The sequence below is a fragment of the Cervus canadensis genome, chromosome 16, assembly GCF_019320065.1.
Source record: "Cervus canadensis isolate Bull #8, Minnesota chromosome 16, ASM1932006v1, whole genome shotgun sequence".
NCBI classification, from domain to species: Eukaryota; Metazoa; Chordata; class Mammalia; order Artiodactyla; family Cervidae; genus Cervus; species Cervus canadensis.
In genome coordinates, this window is record NC_057401.1 from 6429652 (window position 1) to 6446731 (window position 17080).

At 44.6% G+C, this 17080-nt stretch overlaps 1 protein-coding gene across 3 annotated transcripts in view; it reads left to right on the top strand.

Annotated features, from left to right (window-relative positions):
- The first annotated feature begins 1861 nt into the window (after positions 1-1861).
- Positions 1862-17080, top strand: part of LOC122454606 (beta-hexosaminidase subunit beta-like) — a 33613-nt gene continuing 18394 nt past the window's right edge. Inside the window, exons 1-3 of one of the 3 annotated variants that reach the window (XM_043489211.1) lie at positions 1862-2239; positions 8101-8246; positions 13559-13624. In XM_043489211.1, the coding sequence (XP_043345146.1) occupies positions 2001-2239; positions 8101-8246; positions 13559-13624 (451 nt within the window). In that variant the 5' untranslated portion in view covers positions 1862-2000. Of the gene's footprint in view, positions 2240-8100; positions 8247-8310; positions 8351-13558; positions 13625-17080 lie in introns of those variants that run through there. The other 2 variants (XM_043489213.1, XM_043489212.1) reach the window with 2 other exon arrangements.

Here is a 17080-nt window from a genome sequence, read left to right on the forward strand (position 1 = left end):
CCACCCTTATGGCAGAAAGTGAAGAGGAACTAAAAAGCCTCTTGATGAAAGTGAAAGAGGAGAGTGAAAAAGTTGGTTTAAAGCTCAACATTCAGAAAACTAAGATCATAGCATCCGGTCCCATCACTTCATGGGAAATAGATGGGGAGACAGTGGAAACAGTGTCAGACTATTTTTCTGCGCTCCAAAATCACTGCGCATGGTGATTGCGGCCATGAAATTAAAAGACGCTTACTCCTCGGAAGGAAAGTTATGGCCAGCCTAGACAGCATATTAAAAAGCAGAGACAAATATAAACAGTGCTGCGATGAACATTGGGGTGCACGTGTCTCTTTCAGATCTGGTTTCCTCAGTGTGTATGCCCAGAAGTGGTATTGCTGGGTCATGTGGCAGTTCTATTTCCAGTTTTTTAAGGAATCTCCACACTGTTTTCCATAGTGGCTGTACTAGTTTGCATTCCCACCAACAGTGTAAGAGGGTTCCCTTTTCTCCACACCCTCTCCAGCATTTATTGCTTGTAGACTTTTGGATAGCAGCCATCCTGACTGGTGTGTAATGGTACCTCATTGTGGTTTTGATTTGCATTTCTCTAATAATGAGTGATGTTGAGCACCTTTTCATGTGTTTGGAAGCAACCTAGATGCCCATCAGCAGATGAATGGATAAGGAAGCTGTGGTACATATACACCATGGAATATTACTCAGCCGTCAAAAAGAATTCATTTGAACCAGTCCTAATCAGATGGATGAAACTGGAGCCCCTTATACAGAGTGAAGTAAGCCAGAAAGATAAAGAACATTACAGCATACTAACACATATATATGGAATTTAGAAAGATGGTAACGATAACCATATATGCAAAACAGAAAAGAGACACAGAAATACAGAACAGACTTTTGAACTCTGTGGGAGAAGGTGAGGGTGGGATGTTTCAAAAGAACAGCATGTATACTATCTATGGTGAAACAGATCACCAGCCCAGGTGGGATGCATGAGACAAGTGCTCGGGCCTGGTGCACTGGGAAGACCCAGAGGAATCGGGTGGAGAGGGAGGTGGGAGGGGGGATCGGGATGGGGAATAAGTGTAAATCTATGGCTGATTCATATCAATGTATGACAAAACCCACTGAAATGTTGTGAAGTAATTAGCCTCCAACTAATAAAAAAATTTAAAAAAATAAATAAATAAATAAAAAGCAGAGGCATTACTTTGCCAACAAAGGTCCGTCTGGTCAAGGCTATGGTTTTTCAGTGGTCATGTATAGATGTGGAGAGTTGGACTGTGAAAAAAGCTGAGCGCCAAAGAATTGATGCTTTTGAACTGTGGTGTTGGAGAAGACTCTTGAGAGTCCCTTGACTGCAAGGAGATCCAACCAGTCCATCCTAAAGGAGATCAGTCCTGGGTGTTCATTGGAAGGACTGATGCTGAAGCTGAAACTCCAGTACTTTGGCCACCTCATGTGAAGAGTTGACTCATTGGAAAAGACCCTGATGCTGGGAGGGATTAGGGGCAGGAGGAGAAGGGGACGACAGAGCTGGATGGCATCACCGACTCCATGGACATGAGTTTGAGTAAACTCCGGGAGTTGGTGATGGACAGGGAGGCCTGGCATGCTGCGATTCATGGGGTGGCAAAGCGTCGGACACGACTGAGCAACTGAACTGAACTGAACCACGCGGGTTATCTGGTGTTAGCGGCGGGAGGAAGTTGGTTTTTACGTGGCGTGCGTTCTGCAGTTTCACTGAGGCGAACTGCTGCAAGAACCCCAGCGCTGCCAGCGGGAAGTCTGGGCAGGGAGGAAACCCGGGATCGGCTGGGGGCGGATGGCTGCTGCGGCCGGGGCTGGCTGCCCCAGCCCTCTGGAGGCGGAGCACAGTCCGCTGACTCTCGGACTCGCTCGCTCCAGGCACCGCTCCCAGGACTCCGGGCGCGATCAGGAGCCGAGGCGGCGGCCGGTGCTTACGGGGGGGGGCCCGGGTAGAGAGCAGCTGAGCGGCCATGGAGCAACGCGGGCTGGGGAGGCTGAGGCTACCCGGGCTGCTGGCGCTGCTGGCGCTGCTGGCGGCGCGGACCCCGCGCGTCTCTGCTTCGCGGGACCTGAATCTTTGGCCCCTGCCTCTCTCTGTGAAGACGACCCCGCGTTTGCTGTACCTATCGCCCGGAAACTTCTTCTTCGGGCACAGCCCCGCTTCCAAGGCCGGCCCCTCCTGCGCAGTCCTGCAGGAAGCGTTTCGGCGGTGAGCGCTCCCGACGGGCGGCCGGGGAGGGGACCCGGAGACCCCGGGACGGGGAGGGACGGCCCACCCTGGGACGCAGCGCAGGCGCGGGGCCCGAGGGGAGGAGCACCTGAGAGCCTCTTAGCACCTGCACGGCCGTCCAGCCTCGCCGACGCTCTTGCCCCTGTTTGGCAGGTGAACCGGCCAGTGACCAGACCAAAGTCACGGGTCTAGAAGAGAGCAGAGCCGGCTTGGCGCAGCAGGGCCGGAAACGCAAGCCCTCCCCTGACCGCCCCTCCCCTCCCCCACCCCGCCTCCTAAGGGACCTCCTGGGTGCTCGGGAACGCGTTCGGGTGCAGGATATTGAGCGGAAGGAGTAGCGTGCTCAGAGTTTGTGGCCATTGTTCGCCTCGGAGAATGGAGTGGATGGAGGGTTAATGGCAGTTTATCTGGAGGGAGTTCGAAGAGGAAGATGGGTTCTTAAAGTTTGCGGGCAAGGGGTTTCCCAAAGTGGCTTGTCATTTATAGGCAATCTCTCCTCCCCCAATCTGGTAACAGTTCAGGTGGCAGAAAGTCCTTAGGTTGAAGCATTGTCAAAACTCCCGTTCCCTTTCCAAATCTCTGTTCCATGCAAAGTGTTGGATATTTTCACCTACTACTTTGGTATGGTCACTGCACTGCAGTCCCTGCTTCTCCTTTTGTTTGCCAGAAGCACTTATGTGCTTCCTCTCCCAGGTTCCTGTTTTGATCCTTAGCGCTTCTCAGCCCTCCAGCCTCAGCTCTGTAACCCGATTGGCCGCAGGGAGAATTGTGTAGTAGGGAGGCAGCCCACAGTGCTAGTTTTTTCTTCCTTTCTTTTTAAAACTGATGTCTAGTTGATCTGGGGGGTGTGTGTGGGGGGGGGGTGCTTCCCTGGTGGCTCAGCTGTAAAGAATCTGCCTGCCAATGCAGGAGACACAAGAGACATGTGTTCCATCCCTGCCTGGGTGGGGAAGATCCCCTGGAGGAGGAAATGGCAACCCACGGCAGCATTCTTGCCTGGACAATGCCCGTGGACAGAGGAGCCTGGTGGGCTACAGTCCGTGGGGTCACAAAGGGCGGGACATGACTACTGACTGAGCAGCAGTAAGAGCTGATCTGCGGTGTGGTACCGCGGCGCTGGCTTTGCTCACTTCACCGCGTACAGGGCGGACTGCCCTTGGGGCGATGTCTCAAGAAGCCTCAGGCTTCGACCTGTCCTCAAGGCGCCCTGAAGGAGTGTGGCTTGGTGCTCACTGTACAGGTCCTTTCCTCCCTCAGATTTTGGTCCTTGTTCCCTGAGGTCATTAGAGCTTAATTGTGCTTGCAGGACACCAAGCAGCTGGGAGGTAAATGCAGGACTCGTCAGATCAGCAGCTGCTGACCCCAGCTAGGCCTCGCACTTAGGCTTAGGCCGAAGAGACTTACGGAGTCGATGGCAGAGATGGTTTCTTCTCCTTCCCTTGTGAACCACTAAATAAGGCGAGGGACAATGTTACCCTCATTTTAGATGCATAATCTAATAAGTCTTTGGTGTTGAATCTGCCATCAGGTCAGAATGGCTGGAGTCTGGGTGAAGAAGTAATATGAAGGTGGTTGATTACCCGCCTTGGGATACTGAGAAGGAAAAAGTACCTGAAGGCCATTTAATGGAAGATCATGACTTGGGAATCTTTTAAACATAAACACACCTTATTTGCTCTGGGACTCAATTTGTAAAACTGGATTTTCCTTCTGTGCCATACTGCTAGTAAAACAAGGACACGGTGATCAGCTGAATGGTGTGAGTCTGGCAAGAAAGCGTGGATGATGTCAGGCAACCATGGTTAGATAACCAGAACTTGAAGAAGGCCTGGCATCGTAAGGGAGTGTAGGTAGTTATCTGAGGACTTTGCCTAACTAATTTGTGCCCTGTGTGGGAAGCAGCTATTAATTATACCCTGCATGTTAGGAAGCAGGGTATAAAACATTAGCCATTATGGCTGAGACTTGAAAGCATTCAGGAGAGTGTTCTAGGAACCGAGGAGGGGCCTTTACTACTTCAGAGTAAACGCATGATGAAGTTGAAAAGGTTTAGAGATGATGGGTGTTCTAGAATCTCAAGGCCATGGAGAACAGGTAAAACTGAGGCCCCAGTGTGCTGAGATCCTCAAGGCTCCTGTCTCCTGAAGAACCCACTTCTATCAACCCCTGCTTTGAAACAGTATGCATTTTGCAGGCAGAGTTCTGTCTGTCTGGTATGTGGCTGCTTCCTTAGCATTTATAGCAAGATCACATGCCAGTTTTCTTTTTTTTAACCTTTTCCCCTCCTTAGTTAACCAAAACTTTAGTTTCAGTTCCTGACAAGCTCAAATGGGCTTCCCTGGTGGCTCAGATGGCAAAGAATCTGCCTGCAATGCAGGAGACCCATGTTCAATCCCTGGGTCAGGAAGACCCCCTGGAGAAGGGAGTGGCTGCCCCTCAAGTATCCTTTCCTGGAGAATTCCATGGACAGAGGAGCCAGGCGGGCTACAGTCTGTGGGGTCACAAAGAGTTGGAGACGATGGAGCTATTGACTGTTTCACACACACCTTGAATACCACTGCGTCAGATCCCTTAGAGCTTTCTGTTCAGTTCAGTCTCTCAGTGTGTCTGACTCTTTTTGACCCCATGGACTGCAGCATGCTAGGCCTCCCTGTCCATCACAAACTCCCGGAGTTTACTAAAACTCATGTCCATTGAGTCTGTGATGCCATCCAACCATCTCATCCTCTTTCTCCCCTTTTCCTCCCACCTTCAATCTTTCCCAGTATCAGGGTCTTATCAGATGAGTCAATTCTTTGCATCAGGTGACCAAAATATTGGAGTTTCAGCCTCAGCATCAGTCCTTCCAATGAACACCCAGGACAGATCTCCTTTACGATGGACTGTTTGGATCTCCTTGCAGTCCAAGGGACTCTCAAGAGTTCCAACACCACAGTTCAAAAGCATCAAGTCTTTTGTGCTTATCTTTGTTTACAGTCCCACTCTCACATTCATACATGACTACTAGAAAAACCACAGTATTGACTAGAGTTTTCTGTTAGAGTTTTAATATCTAGGGCCATGATTTCCTTATTTGGGACAAGGCAGCACCTTACTCAAAGCTGCTGACAGCTTTAATTTCCCTTCAATTTTTTTTTTTTTAAATTATGGTAGCATGTACATAAGATTGCTATGTACTTAGTTGTGTCTGACTTGTGGCCCTGTGGACTGTAGCCCTTAAGCCGCCTCTGCCCACATAATATTCTAGGCAAGAATACTAGAGAAGGTTGTCATTTCCTGATCCAGGGGATCTTCCAGACCCAGCAATGGAACCATCATCTCTGTGTCTCCTGCATTGGCAGCTGGGTTCTTTACCACTAGCGCCAACGAGGAAGCCCTAGGATGCTGTGTTAACTATTTTTAGCTATACAATTTAGTGATCTTTATTTCCGTTTGAATTTGTCAGAATTTTTTGATAGGGACTTCCCTGGTGGTCCAGGGGCTTAGACTTCCTGGATGCTCCCAATGCAGGGGTCCAGGTTCAAGCCTCAGTAAGGGAACTAGATCCCACATGCCAGAACTAAGGCTCAACCCCACCAAGTAAATAAATAATGTATTTTTAAATTATAAAAAGATTTTCCTAAGCTAATGATTTCCCCCAGCACCTTAATCTGTTTCGCTGTCTCACTGGTTAACTTCCTAGGATGCTGTGTTAACTATTTTTAGCTATACAATTTAGTGAGCTTTATTTCCGTTTGAATTTGTCAGAATTTTTTGATAGGGACTTCCCTGGTGGTCCAGGGGCTTAGACTTCCTGGATGCTCCCAATGCAGGGGCCCAGGTTCAATCCTCAGTAAGGGAACTAGATCCCACATGCCAGAACTAAGGCTCAACCCCACCAAGTAAATAAATAATGTATTTTTAAATTATAAAAAGATTTTCCTAAGCTAATGATTTCCCCCAGCACCTTAATCTGTTTCGCTGTCTCACTGGTTAACTTCCATACACTTTGATGTTCATCAGAACTTTCCCATCTCTCCTTACTTCCCTGGAAAAAGCAGAAGACAGTCTTATGAATAAGTAGCTTATACAGCCTTCTGGCTTTTCAAACTCTGTTACAGGTCTTAGGCTTTGAAGACTATGTGACCTTTTTATCTTCTAGCACCTTCAAATGTTTATTTCCTACCCTCTTCCTCTGACATTCAGGTACCAGCAGAATGTAAATTGTCTAGGCCCTAGTGAGGATTCTTTGGTGGTGTTAGCTGGATACTTCTGTTGGAAGGTAACTGAGCCCCAACTCAGTGTGGCGTGAGCAGAAAGAAAAGCTGACATCTCACATTTTGTGGTTGTTCAGTTGCCCAGCCGTGTCCAACTCTCTGCGACCCCATGGAGGCAGCATGCCAGACCTCTGTGCCTCACCATCTTCCGAAGTTTGCCCAAGTTCACATCCACTGTATTGGTGATTCCATCCTGCCGTCTCATCCTATGACACGCTCTTCTGCCCTCAATCTTTCCCAGCATCAGGGACTTTTCCAGGGTGTCAGCTGTTCACATCAGGTGACCAGAATACTGGAGCTTCAGCTTCAGCATCAGTCCTTCCAGTGAACAGTCAGGGTTGATCTCCCTTAGGATTGGCTGGTTTGATCTCCTTGCTGTCCAAGGGACTCTTAGGAGTCTTCTTCAGCACCGCAGTTTGGAGGCATCAATTCTTTGGTGCTCTGCCTTCTTTAGAGTCCAGCTGTCACAACCATACGTGATCACTGGGAAGACCACAGCCTTGACTGTACAGACCTTTGTCCACAGAGTAATGTCTCTGCTTTTCAACACACTTGTCTAGATTTGTCATAGCTTTCCTGCCAAGAAACAAATATCTTCCAATTTCATGGCTACAGCACCATCCACAGTGATTTTAGAGCCCAAGAAGAGGAAATCTGTCACTAATTTCAACCTTTGCCCCTCTCTTTTTTCCATGAAGTAATAGGGCCAGTAGCTCATTTGGTAAAGAATCTACCTGCAAAACAGGAGACCCTGGATCAATCCCTGGGTCGGGAAGATTCTCTGGTAAGGAAATGGCAGCCCACTCCAATATTCTTGCCTGGAGAATCCCATCGACAGAGGAGTCTTGCAGGCTACAGTCCATGGAGTCGTAAGAGTCAGACACAACTTAGTGTCTCAACCGCCACCTAATGGGGCCAGATAGCATGATCTTAGTTTTTTTAATGTTTAATTTTAAGCCAGCTCTTTCACTCTCCTCCTTCACCCTCATCAGGAGGCTCTTTAGTTCCTCTTCTCTTTCTGCCATTAGAGTGGTGTCATCCATGTATCTGAGGTTCTCCCGCCTACCTTGATTCCAGCTTGTAACTCATCCGGCCTGGCATTTCTCATGATGTGCTCAGCATATAGATTAAGCAAACAGGGTGACAGCAGACAGCCCTTTCGTACTCCTTTCTCGATCTTGAACCATTCAGTTGTTGGTGGCTCAGAGGGTAAAGAATCTCACACATTGAGAAGTCCAAAAGAAGGCAGGATTTCAGGGCTAGTTGGCTAAGTGGCTCAACAGTATCATTAGGATCTGTATTCTTGTCATCTCTGATGTTCCATCTTTGGTGTGGCTGCCACTGATGTAGGTGTCACATACAGAGAAAGTTTTTTTGGTGCTCACCTCGGAGAGGAAGCTTCCTCCCACCGCCTCCCCGCCCTGCCCCATCACTGGTCAGAATGAGCTTGCACACCCTGCTTCACACACCTAGTGAGACAGGGAAGCCTGGTGCGATGTACTTCATGTAGTCATGTAGAGTCAGACCCGACTCAGTGAATAAACAACAATGGTTTAAAAATTTGTTTGAATTTCTCTCACACAGATATTATGACTATATTTTTGGTTTCTACAAGTGGCCTCTTGGCTCTAATAAAGTTCCAAGTGCAATGGAGTTACAGAAACTTGAAGTCTCAGTTATCAAGAACCCACAATGTGACAGTTTCCCCAACATCACTTCGGATGAGTCTTGTGAGTACCTATGTCATGGGACGGATTGTACACAAAGCTGCTTGTTACAGACTCAAGTGCCAGAAGCTGACTCTGCTCCATGAACTGTTTTGACCTCTTAACCAGTGAGTTTATAATTATTATTTTTAAAAAATAACCATTAGGGAACTTCCCTGGCAGTCCAGTGTTTAAGACTGCGCTTCCACTGCAAGGAGCACAGGTTTGATCCTTGGATGGGGAACCAAAGTCCCACATGCTGTACCTATGGCAATAGTAAATAACTAAATAATTACCATTAAAAGTCTGATGGCAAAACTAAAACATAATCATTGCAGGAAATCTTTAAGTACAGTAAGTGAAGAGGAGGAATTAAATTACTCATAATCCCGGCACTCAGAGTTGACCTTTGTTACTTAGATGTCTTTTTTTTTTTTTTTTTGCAGAGTAATACATTTGAATGTTTTACATAGATATAAATAAAAGCATAAGATAAGGAATGGCATGAAAAAGGGGTCTAGTTCTGTGCATGTGGTTTTCTGTTTTTCTTCTTTGCGTGTGCTATGCTAAGTTGCTTCAGTCTGTCTGACTCTGAGACCCCTTGGACTGTAGCCTGCCAGGCTCCTCTGTCCATGGGATTTCCCAGACAAGGATACAGGAGTGGTTTCCCATTCCTTGTCCAAGGGATCGTCATAACCAAGGGATTGAGCCCGCATTTCTCATGTCTCCTGCATTGACATGTGGGTTCATTACCACTAGCATGACCTGGGAAGCCACTTTTTTGCCTATGAACAGGAATTTCACTAAATAATTTTCAATGACAGCATTTTTAGTGGCTGAGTAATGTTCTACCAACTGTATGGTTGCGCCAAAACTCACTGGCTTATCCCTTAATTTTGAACATCTAGATAGTTTATTTTGAAATCAAGTTTGTGCTTATAGGCATGATCTTTCTCTCTCTCTCTCTCTCTCTTTTTTTTTTTTGGGCACATTATGTGGGATCTTAGTTCCCTGACCAAGAATTGAACCTGTGCCCCTTGCAGTGGAAGCACAGAATCTTACACTGGGCTCCAGCAAAGCCCTGGCATGATTTATGTTTATAATTAAGTTGACACATAGATAATGTGAGGGTTGAAGTTTTTCAGGTTGCATTTATATTTATGTTGTATTATATTTATATTCCATCTTCATTTATATTGATTGAAAATATAATCAACATTTAGCTACATGATTTCTTATTTGCGTAAAATATTCCTAACTTGTTGTAGGAAGAATAAGCAGATGGGCAGACCTTTATCATAGCATGTACTGACTGGAAATTATGTGGAATTGTACCACGGAATCATAGAAGAACAATGGGTGATTTAGGATTAGTGCAGAAAGAGCAGACTGGTGAGTCAGGTGTAAAAATAGAAAAGAAAATGCATATCTTAGAGAAAAGAGTAACCCCTTTGTTCTCAGACTGCCTCACAGACAATTAAAATACATCTCTTCATCCTTTTAATTAGACTAGAGGTGAGATTACTTGATGCCTTGATACATCTTTTTGCAAAATAACTTCATTTCTCTTCCATTCTGTGGCTGTTCTTAGAAGAGAAACAGGATGGTTTGCCCACATTGGTCATGTGAGTTGACAGCACTCAGACACTTGATGAATTAGATTTTGCAATCTGAATTGAGAAATGATCAGCAAATTACCAAGGAATCTTTGCTCACCAGCAGTACAATGACATACTGTAAAATCCAAATGAGGGAATATGTCGAGGCTGGGGAGTTACAGTCTGCCTTGCTTTCAGTTTTGCAAACCCCATTTTTCTGAATGGGAGACTTCTGGAGATAAGCTAACCGTGAAATTTTCTGGTTAAAGGATAAACTAGTTTTAAACTAGTTGATGATGATGATAAAAATAACACACAAATGGAAATAACAAGATATCAACCATTGTCCAAGGGTACAGGGAAATCTTGGAGAAACTGACAAGTGTTAACAGCAGCATCAAGTAAAATAAAAATAGGCATCCCCTCAGAACCAGATGTAGACTAATTTCTACCATAGAGAAGTAATTACGTACATCAAGAATGTTCTCTGTGGTTTGTCTGCCACAGTGAATGTTTATAAGCAAAATGAAATGTTCATCACTAGAAGAATAGCTGCATATATCTTGTCAGTTGACACTGGAGAATACTCTTCAACAATTGAGAATAAACCAATGGAGTTACAGGACTTCTCTAGTGGTCCAGTGTTTAAGACTCTGCGTGCCAACACAGAGGACACGCGTTCGACCCCTGATCTGGGAAGATCCCATACGCTGAGGAGCAACTAAACCCAGCCGCCACAACGACTGAAGCCTGCAGGCCTAGAGCCTGTGATCTGCAACAAGGGGAACGACCACAGTGAGGAACCCACGCACTGCAACTCGAGAGGCGTCCCTGCTCGCTGCAACTAGAGAAAGCCCACACACAGCTGTGAAGACCCAGTGCAGCATACGTAGGGAAATGAAATACTTAAAAAACAAGTGGAGATAGAACAGACGTGGAGAACTTGCCAAGATAAATTGCTGAGTTGGACAAAGGAAGATACATCATAATGTGTACAGGAGGATACCATTTAAATACCAACATAATACAAGAAGGTGCACAGAAAGCAGTATTCTTTTTATTGTCACGTGGATATACAAGTGCCCCGGAAAAGATCTGCTGTTTCCTCTAAGGAAAGTAGGGAGTTCAGTGGGCATCTCAAAGGGCTTTTAGTCTTACCTATCACATTTTTTTATTTTAAAAAGAGGAATCCATTGCTGTTACTTGCATGTATACCCGTCAAAATAGTGTGGTGCAAAAAGTATAGAAGGAGATAATTGAAAGAAAGATGCCTTCATCCCACCTCAGGGAGCTTATCAGTGTTAAGACTAACAATTTGGCTTTGAAATAAAAATTCTATAGCTTATTTGTCCATATATTTAGGAAACACAATCTCCTCCTTACTGCTTTATATGTGTGGTTTTTGCATTGGGTTGAATCAGAATCCTTTACAATATCAGCCAGTCGTCAGCTGTTGGAAAATAACTGGCATCAGGTATATGCCACATGTTAATGGTTTTAGATAAGTCTTTGTGCTGACTGATTCCAGGAGATCTCAGAACTGGAAAGTGGCAAAAACTGGCTTTAAACAGTGACCAGTGAAATGGTGAGTTCTATTTAGGTAGCTTAAACTAAGGATTTAATAGAGGGGTGGAATCGTGATTAGACTGTGGTCATAATAGCAATACCATTCTTAGCCTGGCCTTTAGCTAACTCACGACTGTTCGTCTTATGGAAGGCTTCCTTGTCAGAAGATTGTCGCCTGATCGTTGGCTGTTGATAGAGCTGTTTTCCCTATGTGTAGCCAGCTGTTACGCAGCACCCTGGGTGATGGTGGTGCAGGGTGATGATGAAGCAGAGATGCCAGTTAAGTCATGAGCCTGCAGCCCTCGAGTGTCCCTCCTGCTGCAGTCTTCATGCCTTTAGCTTTCGGCCTCTCTTTGCTTCCTGGTGCTCCGCTTTCTCTGGGGATGAGTCCATGGGAAACCTTTCTGAAGACTGAGATGAGGCTGGAGCAACCTCTAGTTGCAGGGCTGCGCTTGGTTGCAGCTCGGCATGGGGGATCTTAGCTCCCAACCAAAGATTGAACTCCATCCCCTGCATTAGAAGGCAAATTCTGGACCACCAGCAAGGTCCCAGCAAGTGAGTGTGAAGGAAGATTTGGGAAAACGTTAGGGGTGTGGAGGTCCAGGGCAAGTAGGGGACACAGCGGGGGAGCGGCCGGAGCAGAGAAAACTCTGGTCTTACAGAGCTCAAGACTGACAGCAGAGGCTCCATCAGGGGATGAGGGGCACTGAGGGGCTTGCCCCTTTGACTTAAACTCTCAGCTTAAGTAAGCCCCTGCTCTGTAGAGGGCTAGCGGGAGAGAACTCTCCAGTAAGGGAGAATGAGGAATGAGGGCGGGGCCTCCCGGCTTCCTGACTGAGCTCCTGGGCTGGCTGGAGTGAGGAGAGGAGGAGTCCGGAGCCCAGCAAGTGAGAAGCGGGACGCGTTCAGTCTGGGGCTTGTGGACTTTAAGGAAGAGCCGTCAGGTTTTCTGGGGCTTCCCTGTAGCTCAGCTGGTAAAGAATTCGCCTGTAGTGCAGGAGACCCCGGTTCGATCCCTGGGTCGGGAAGATCCCCTGGAGAAGGGGGGATAGGCTACCCGCTCCAGTATTCTTGGGCTTCCCTTGTGGCTTAGCTGGTAAAGAATCCCCAAGAAATGTGGGAGACCTGGGTTCTATCCCTGGGTTGGGAAGATCCCCTGGAGACAGGAAAGGCTGCCCACTCCAGTATTCTGGCCTGGAGAATTCCATGGACTGAGAATTCCATGGGGTCGCAAAGAGTCGGACAGGACTGAGCAACTTTCACTTTTCACGGGACTTCCACATGAGGATATACAGAAGGCAGTTGGAGAGACAGGTTTGGAGCTCAGGAGAAAGGAGTGATGCAGAAATAACAATGGTATGTTTTGGGAAATGTACTGTGTATCACTGAGGGATTAAAAGCAAACATTTTTTCTTCCGGTTTTACTGAGACATGACTGACAGCACCGTGTAAGTCTAGGTGCACAGCGTTATGATCTGACTGACTTACATCGGGAAATGATTATCACAGGAAGTTAGGGCACGTCCATCTCAAATAGATACAAAATTAAAGAAAGAAAAACAGGTTTTTCTTGATGAGAACTCTTATGATTTACTCTGAACAATGTTCACATGTAGCATCCCACCGTGCTAACTGTGTTCATCATGGTGTACATTATGTCCCTTGTACTTATTTATCTTATAACCAGAAGTTAGTACCTTTTGCCTGCCTTTGTCCAGTTACCACCTGCCTCTGGTAACCAAGAGTCTGATCTCTCTCTCTTGAGCTTGCTTGTTTTTGAAGTACAGTTACCTTACAACGCTGTGCTAATTCCCCTTACACAACATGGTGATTCAGTATTTCCATACATTTTTACACATAAGCCTAACTCATGACTCTGTTCTTCTGAGGAAAGGCTACCCTGTCAGAAGACCGTCACCTGATGACTAGCTGTGGAGAGATCTGTTTTCCCAGGTGTCACCAGCTGTCACGCGACACCCTGAGTGGTGGTGGCCGTGGTCGGTGATGATGAAGCAGAGAACTTCTTATTCTCTCCTGGTTTTTTGAGGTGTAATTGACATAACATTATATTAGTTTCAGGTTTACAACATAATGATTTGATATTTGTATATAATGTAAAATGTCACCATCTGTCACCATACAAGAAACATTCTTTTCTTTTTTCCAATACAGATAATTTACTTGTGAAAGGACCAGTGGCTACGCTCACTGCCAACAGAGTCTGGGGAGTATTACGAGGTAAATTCTATGTAGTTTCATTGTTATTTTCTAGTGAGGAAAGAGTTTCAGTTGCCACTTTGGGAAATCAAGCATATTAATAGTAAAACTTTGCTTCCTGGGGGCCCTTTGTAGAATGATTTGTTGGGTATTTCCAAAACAATTTCCATTAAGTACTGTATATACATTTGTATATACCACTTAATGAAAGATCATTTGACCTTTTAAAATGTTTGAAGGTTATCGCATTCATAATGCTGCAATTCCGTGATGTTCTTGATCTGTAATATTTAGAGTTATAAATGGCCCTGATCTGCTCCAATTAGATTTGGTTTTATCATCCGTCACCTCTTGTCACCTTCAGTAGCAAGCATGTCGTTTCTGCATTTTATTTATTTATTCAAACAACAGTATACTCATATTTTTTTCTGAACCAGTCTATTAGTGCAGAAGCAGAAAAGCAAAGAGGAAAATCATGTTCCCAATAAAACATGTCCAACTCTCCATGTGTGGTGATGTTTTCTGCTTGATACGAGAAGATGCTCATGACCTCAGTGCAGCATAAATGCATGTGCCGTGGCATTTGAGAGTCCTTGTCGACTCAGCTTGGTTCTTCTCCGGTGTCTCCTTTCAGGAGTGGAGTTGTACTTGATCTCATTGTCCATTTTCAGCTGAATCCACTGGGCAATTGGACTATTGTTCTGTTTCTTGGCCAGGAATCATTTGATCCTGGGAGTCTCAAGAAGAGAAGTTCAGGAACAGAGTCAACCACACACACCATGATGACCTAGAAAAGAAGAGAACCCTTCACCCATTTTAAATTCCTGTGAATTTAGAAATATAAGAAAGTTTGCAGGAACGTTGTGAAAAGATAAAAATATACTCTGAGTGATTGGAGGCAGTGAGCAGAGAAGAACCTTAAAAGCTTTTCCTGTGACTTTTAGTCTGAACTTCAAAGTTCAGGCGTTGGGACATTTACTTTTGCTGTTCAAAAGGTGCTTTGACCTCTTCTTTTGAGAGGATAAGATTTTGTTTTACTGGCTTCCAAATTACTATGGTTTTGAAAAAGGAGAAGAATGATTTTCTTTAATGTGAGCTAGCCAGCCAAAGTTATAGTAATTAAAAGGAGAGAAACCTTTGGATTTGACTCTGGTTGAGTGTTATCTAGAATAAAATAATGATTGTTAATGCTATGCTTTATAGTCATAATAATAATGGTATGATTGTGATCTTATTCAAAATAATGACACGAAAATAGCTATAGATACTTACCGCAAATGTAACTACAGATATTATCATCTAGATTATTTACATATACTGGGATGTGATGTTAAACTGTTACCAGTCTGGTCTGCTTGTCTTGTCTGGGGTCTGTTAGGGAAATGAGCTTTATTGATGTCTGCGCTAATCCACATAAGAACTTTTGAGAGCGTTCTGTGAATCTAGTCCAGGAAGTCTTTATTTTCCACTTCCTGTCAGACTTTGAAAGTAACAAATGTGCCATAAACGATACTTGAGTGCACTGCTACTTAACAGAAAATTCCAAAGTTATTCTGTAATTGGGGATAGGAGGAAGGCATAGCCAAAGGAACTTTGAACTTTTTATTCTTCCCTAATTTTTTTTGAGGTATAATTGACATAACATTTTATTCATTTCAGTTTTACAACTTAATGATTTGATATTTGTATTTAATGCAAAATGATCACCACAGTAAGTTTAGTTACCATCTGTCACCACACATAGTTAGAAGAGAATTGTTTGTTTTATGATGAGAACTTCTGAGATTTACTGTTTTTAGCAACTTGCAAATAGGTAGCACAATATTTATTAATTACAGTCACTATGCTGTACCTCACATCCCTAGGACTTGTATATATACGAAAGATTGTACTTTTTGATCCCCTTCACCCATTTTACCGACCCCCTACCCCTGCCTCGAATAACTACCAATCTAGTTTTTATATTTATGAGCTTTTGGTTTATTGTTTTTCAGATTCCACATCTAATTGAGATCATGCAGTATTTGTCTTTCTCTGTCTTATTTTATTTACCATAATGGCCTTAAGGTCCATCCATGTTGTTGCAAATAGCAAGCTTTCCTTCTTTCTGTGGCTAAATAGTATTCCATTGTACACATATACACCCCACATCTTTATCCATTCATCCTTTGATGGATGGGTTGTTTCCGTATCTTGGCTATTGTAGTTAATGCTGCAGTGAACACAGAGGTACACGTATTTGGGGTGGAGGGATTTTGTGTTTTGGTTTCTTTGGATAAACACTGAGAAGTGGAGTTGCTGGATCATGTGGTAGCTCTATTTTTAGCTTTTTAGGAACCTCCATGTTGTTTTCTATAGTGGCTTCACCGGTTTATATTCCCATGAACAGTGTTAAGGGATCCTTTTACTGCATGTCCTCACCAACAGTTGTTATTTCTTGTGTTTTTTATTATAGTCATTCTAACAAGTGTGAGGTGATATGTCACTGTGGTTTTCATTTGCCTTTCCCTAATGGTTAATGGTTAAATTTATGACCAACCTAGACAGCATATCAAAAAGCAGAGACATTACTTTGCCAACAAAGGTCCATCTAGTCAAAGCTATGGTTTTTCCAGTAGTCATGTATGGATGTGAGAGTTGGACTATAAAGGAAGCTGAGCGTCGAAGAATTGATGTTTTTGAACTGTGGTGTTGGAGAAGACTCTTGAGAGTCCCTTGGACTGCAAGGAGATCCAACCAGTCCATCCTAAAGGACATCAGTCCTAGGTGTTCATTGGAAGGACTGTTGCTGAAGTTGAAACTCCAGTAATTTGGCCACCTGATACGAAGAGCTGACTCATTTGAAAAGACCCTGATGCTGGGAATGGTTGAAAGCAGAAGGAGAAGGGAACAGCAGAGGGTGAGATGGTTGGATGGCATCTCCGACTCAATGGACATGAGTTTGAGTAAACTCCAGGAACTGGGTATGGACAGGGAGGCCTGGTGTGTTGCAGTCCATGGAGTCGCAAGGAGCCGGATATGACTGAGCAACTGAACTGAACTGAACTGATGCTTAATAATGTTGAACATCTTCTCATGTACCTGTTGGCTATTTATGTATCTTCCTCGAAAAATATACCTGTTCACAATCTTCTACCCATTTTTTTGTTGGACTGTTTTTTGCTACTGAGTTGTATGAGTTCTTTATATATTAACCCCTTAATAGATATATAATTTGCAAGGATCTTCTCCTCTTTGGTAGATTGCCTTTTTGTTGATGATTTCTTTTGATGTGCAGATGATGAACAGTATGAAAAGGCAAAAAGATAAGATACTGAAAGATGAACTCCCCAGGTCGGTAGGTGCCCAGTATGCTACTGGAGATGAGTGGAGAAGGAACTCCAGAAAGGATAAAGGGATGGAGCCAAAGCAAAAACAACACCCAGTTGTGGATGTGACTGGTGATAGAAGCAAGGTCCCGTGCTGTAAACAGCAATA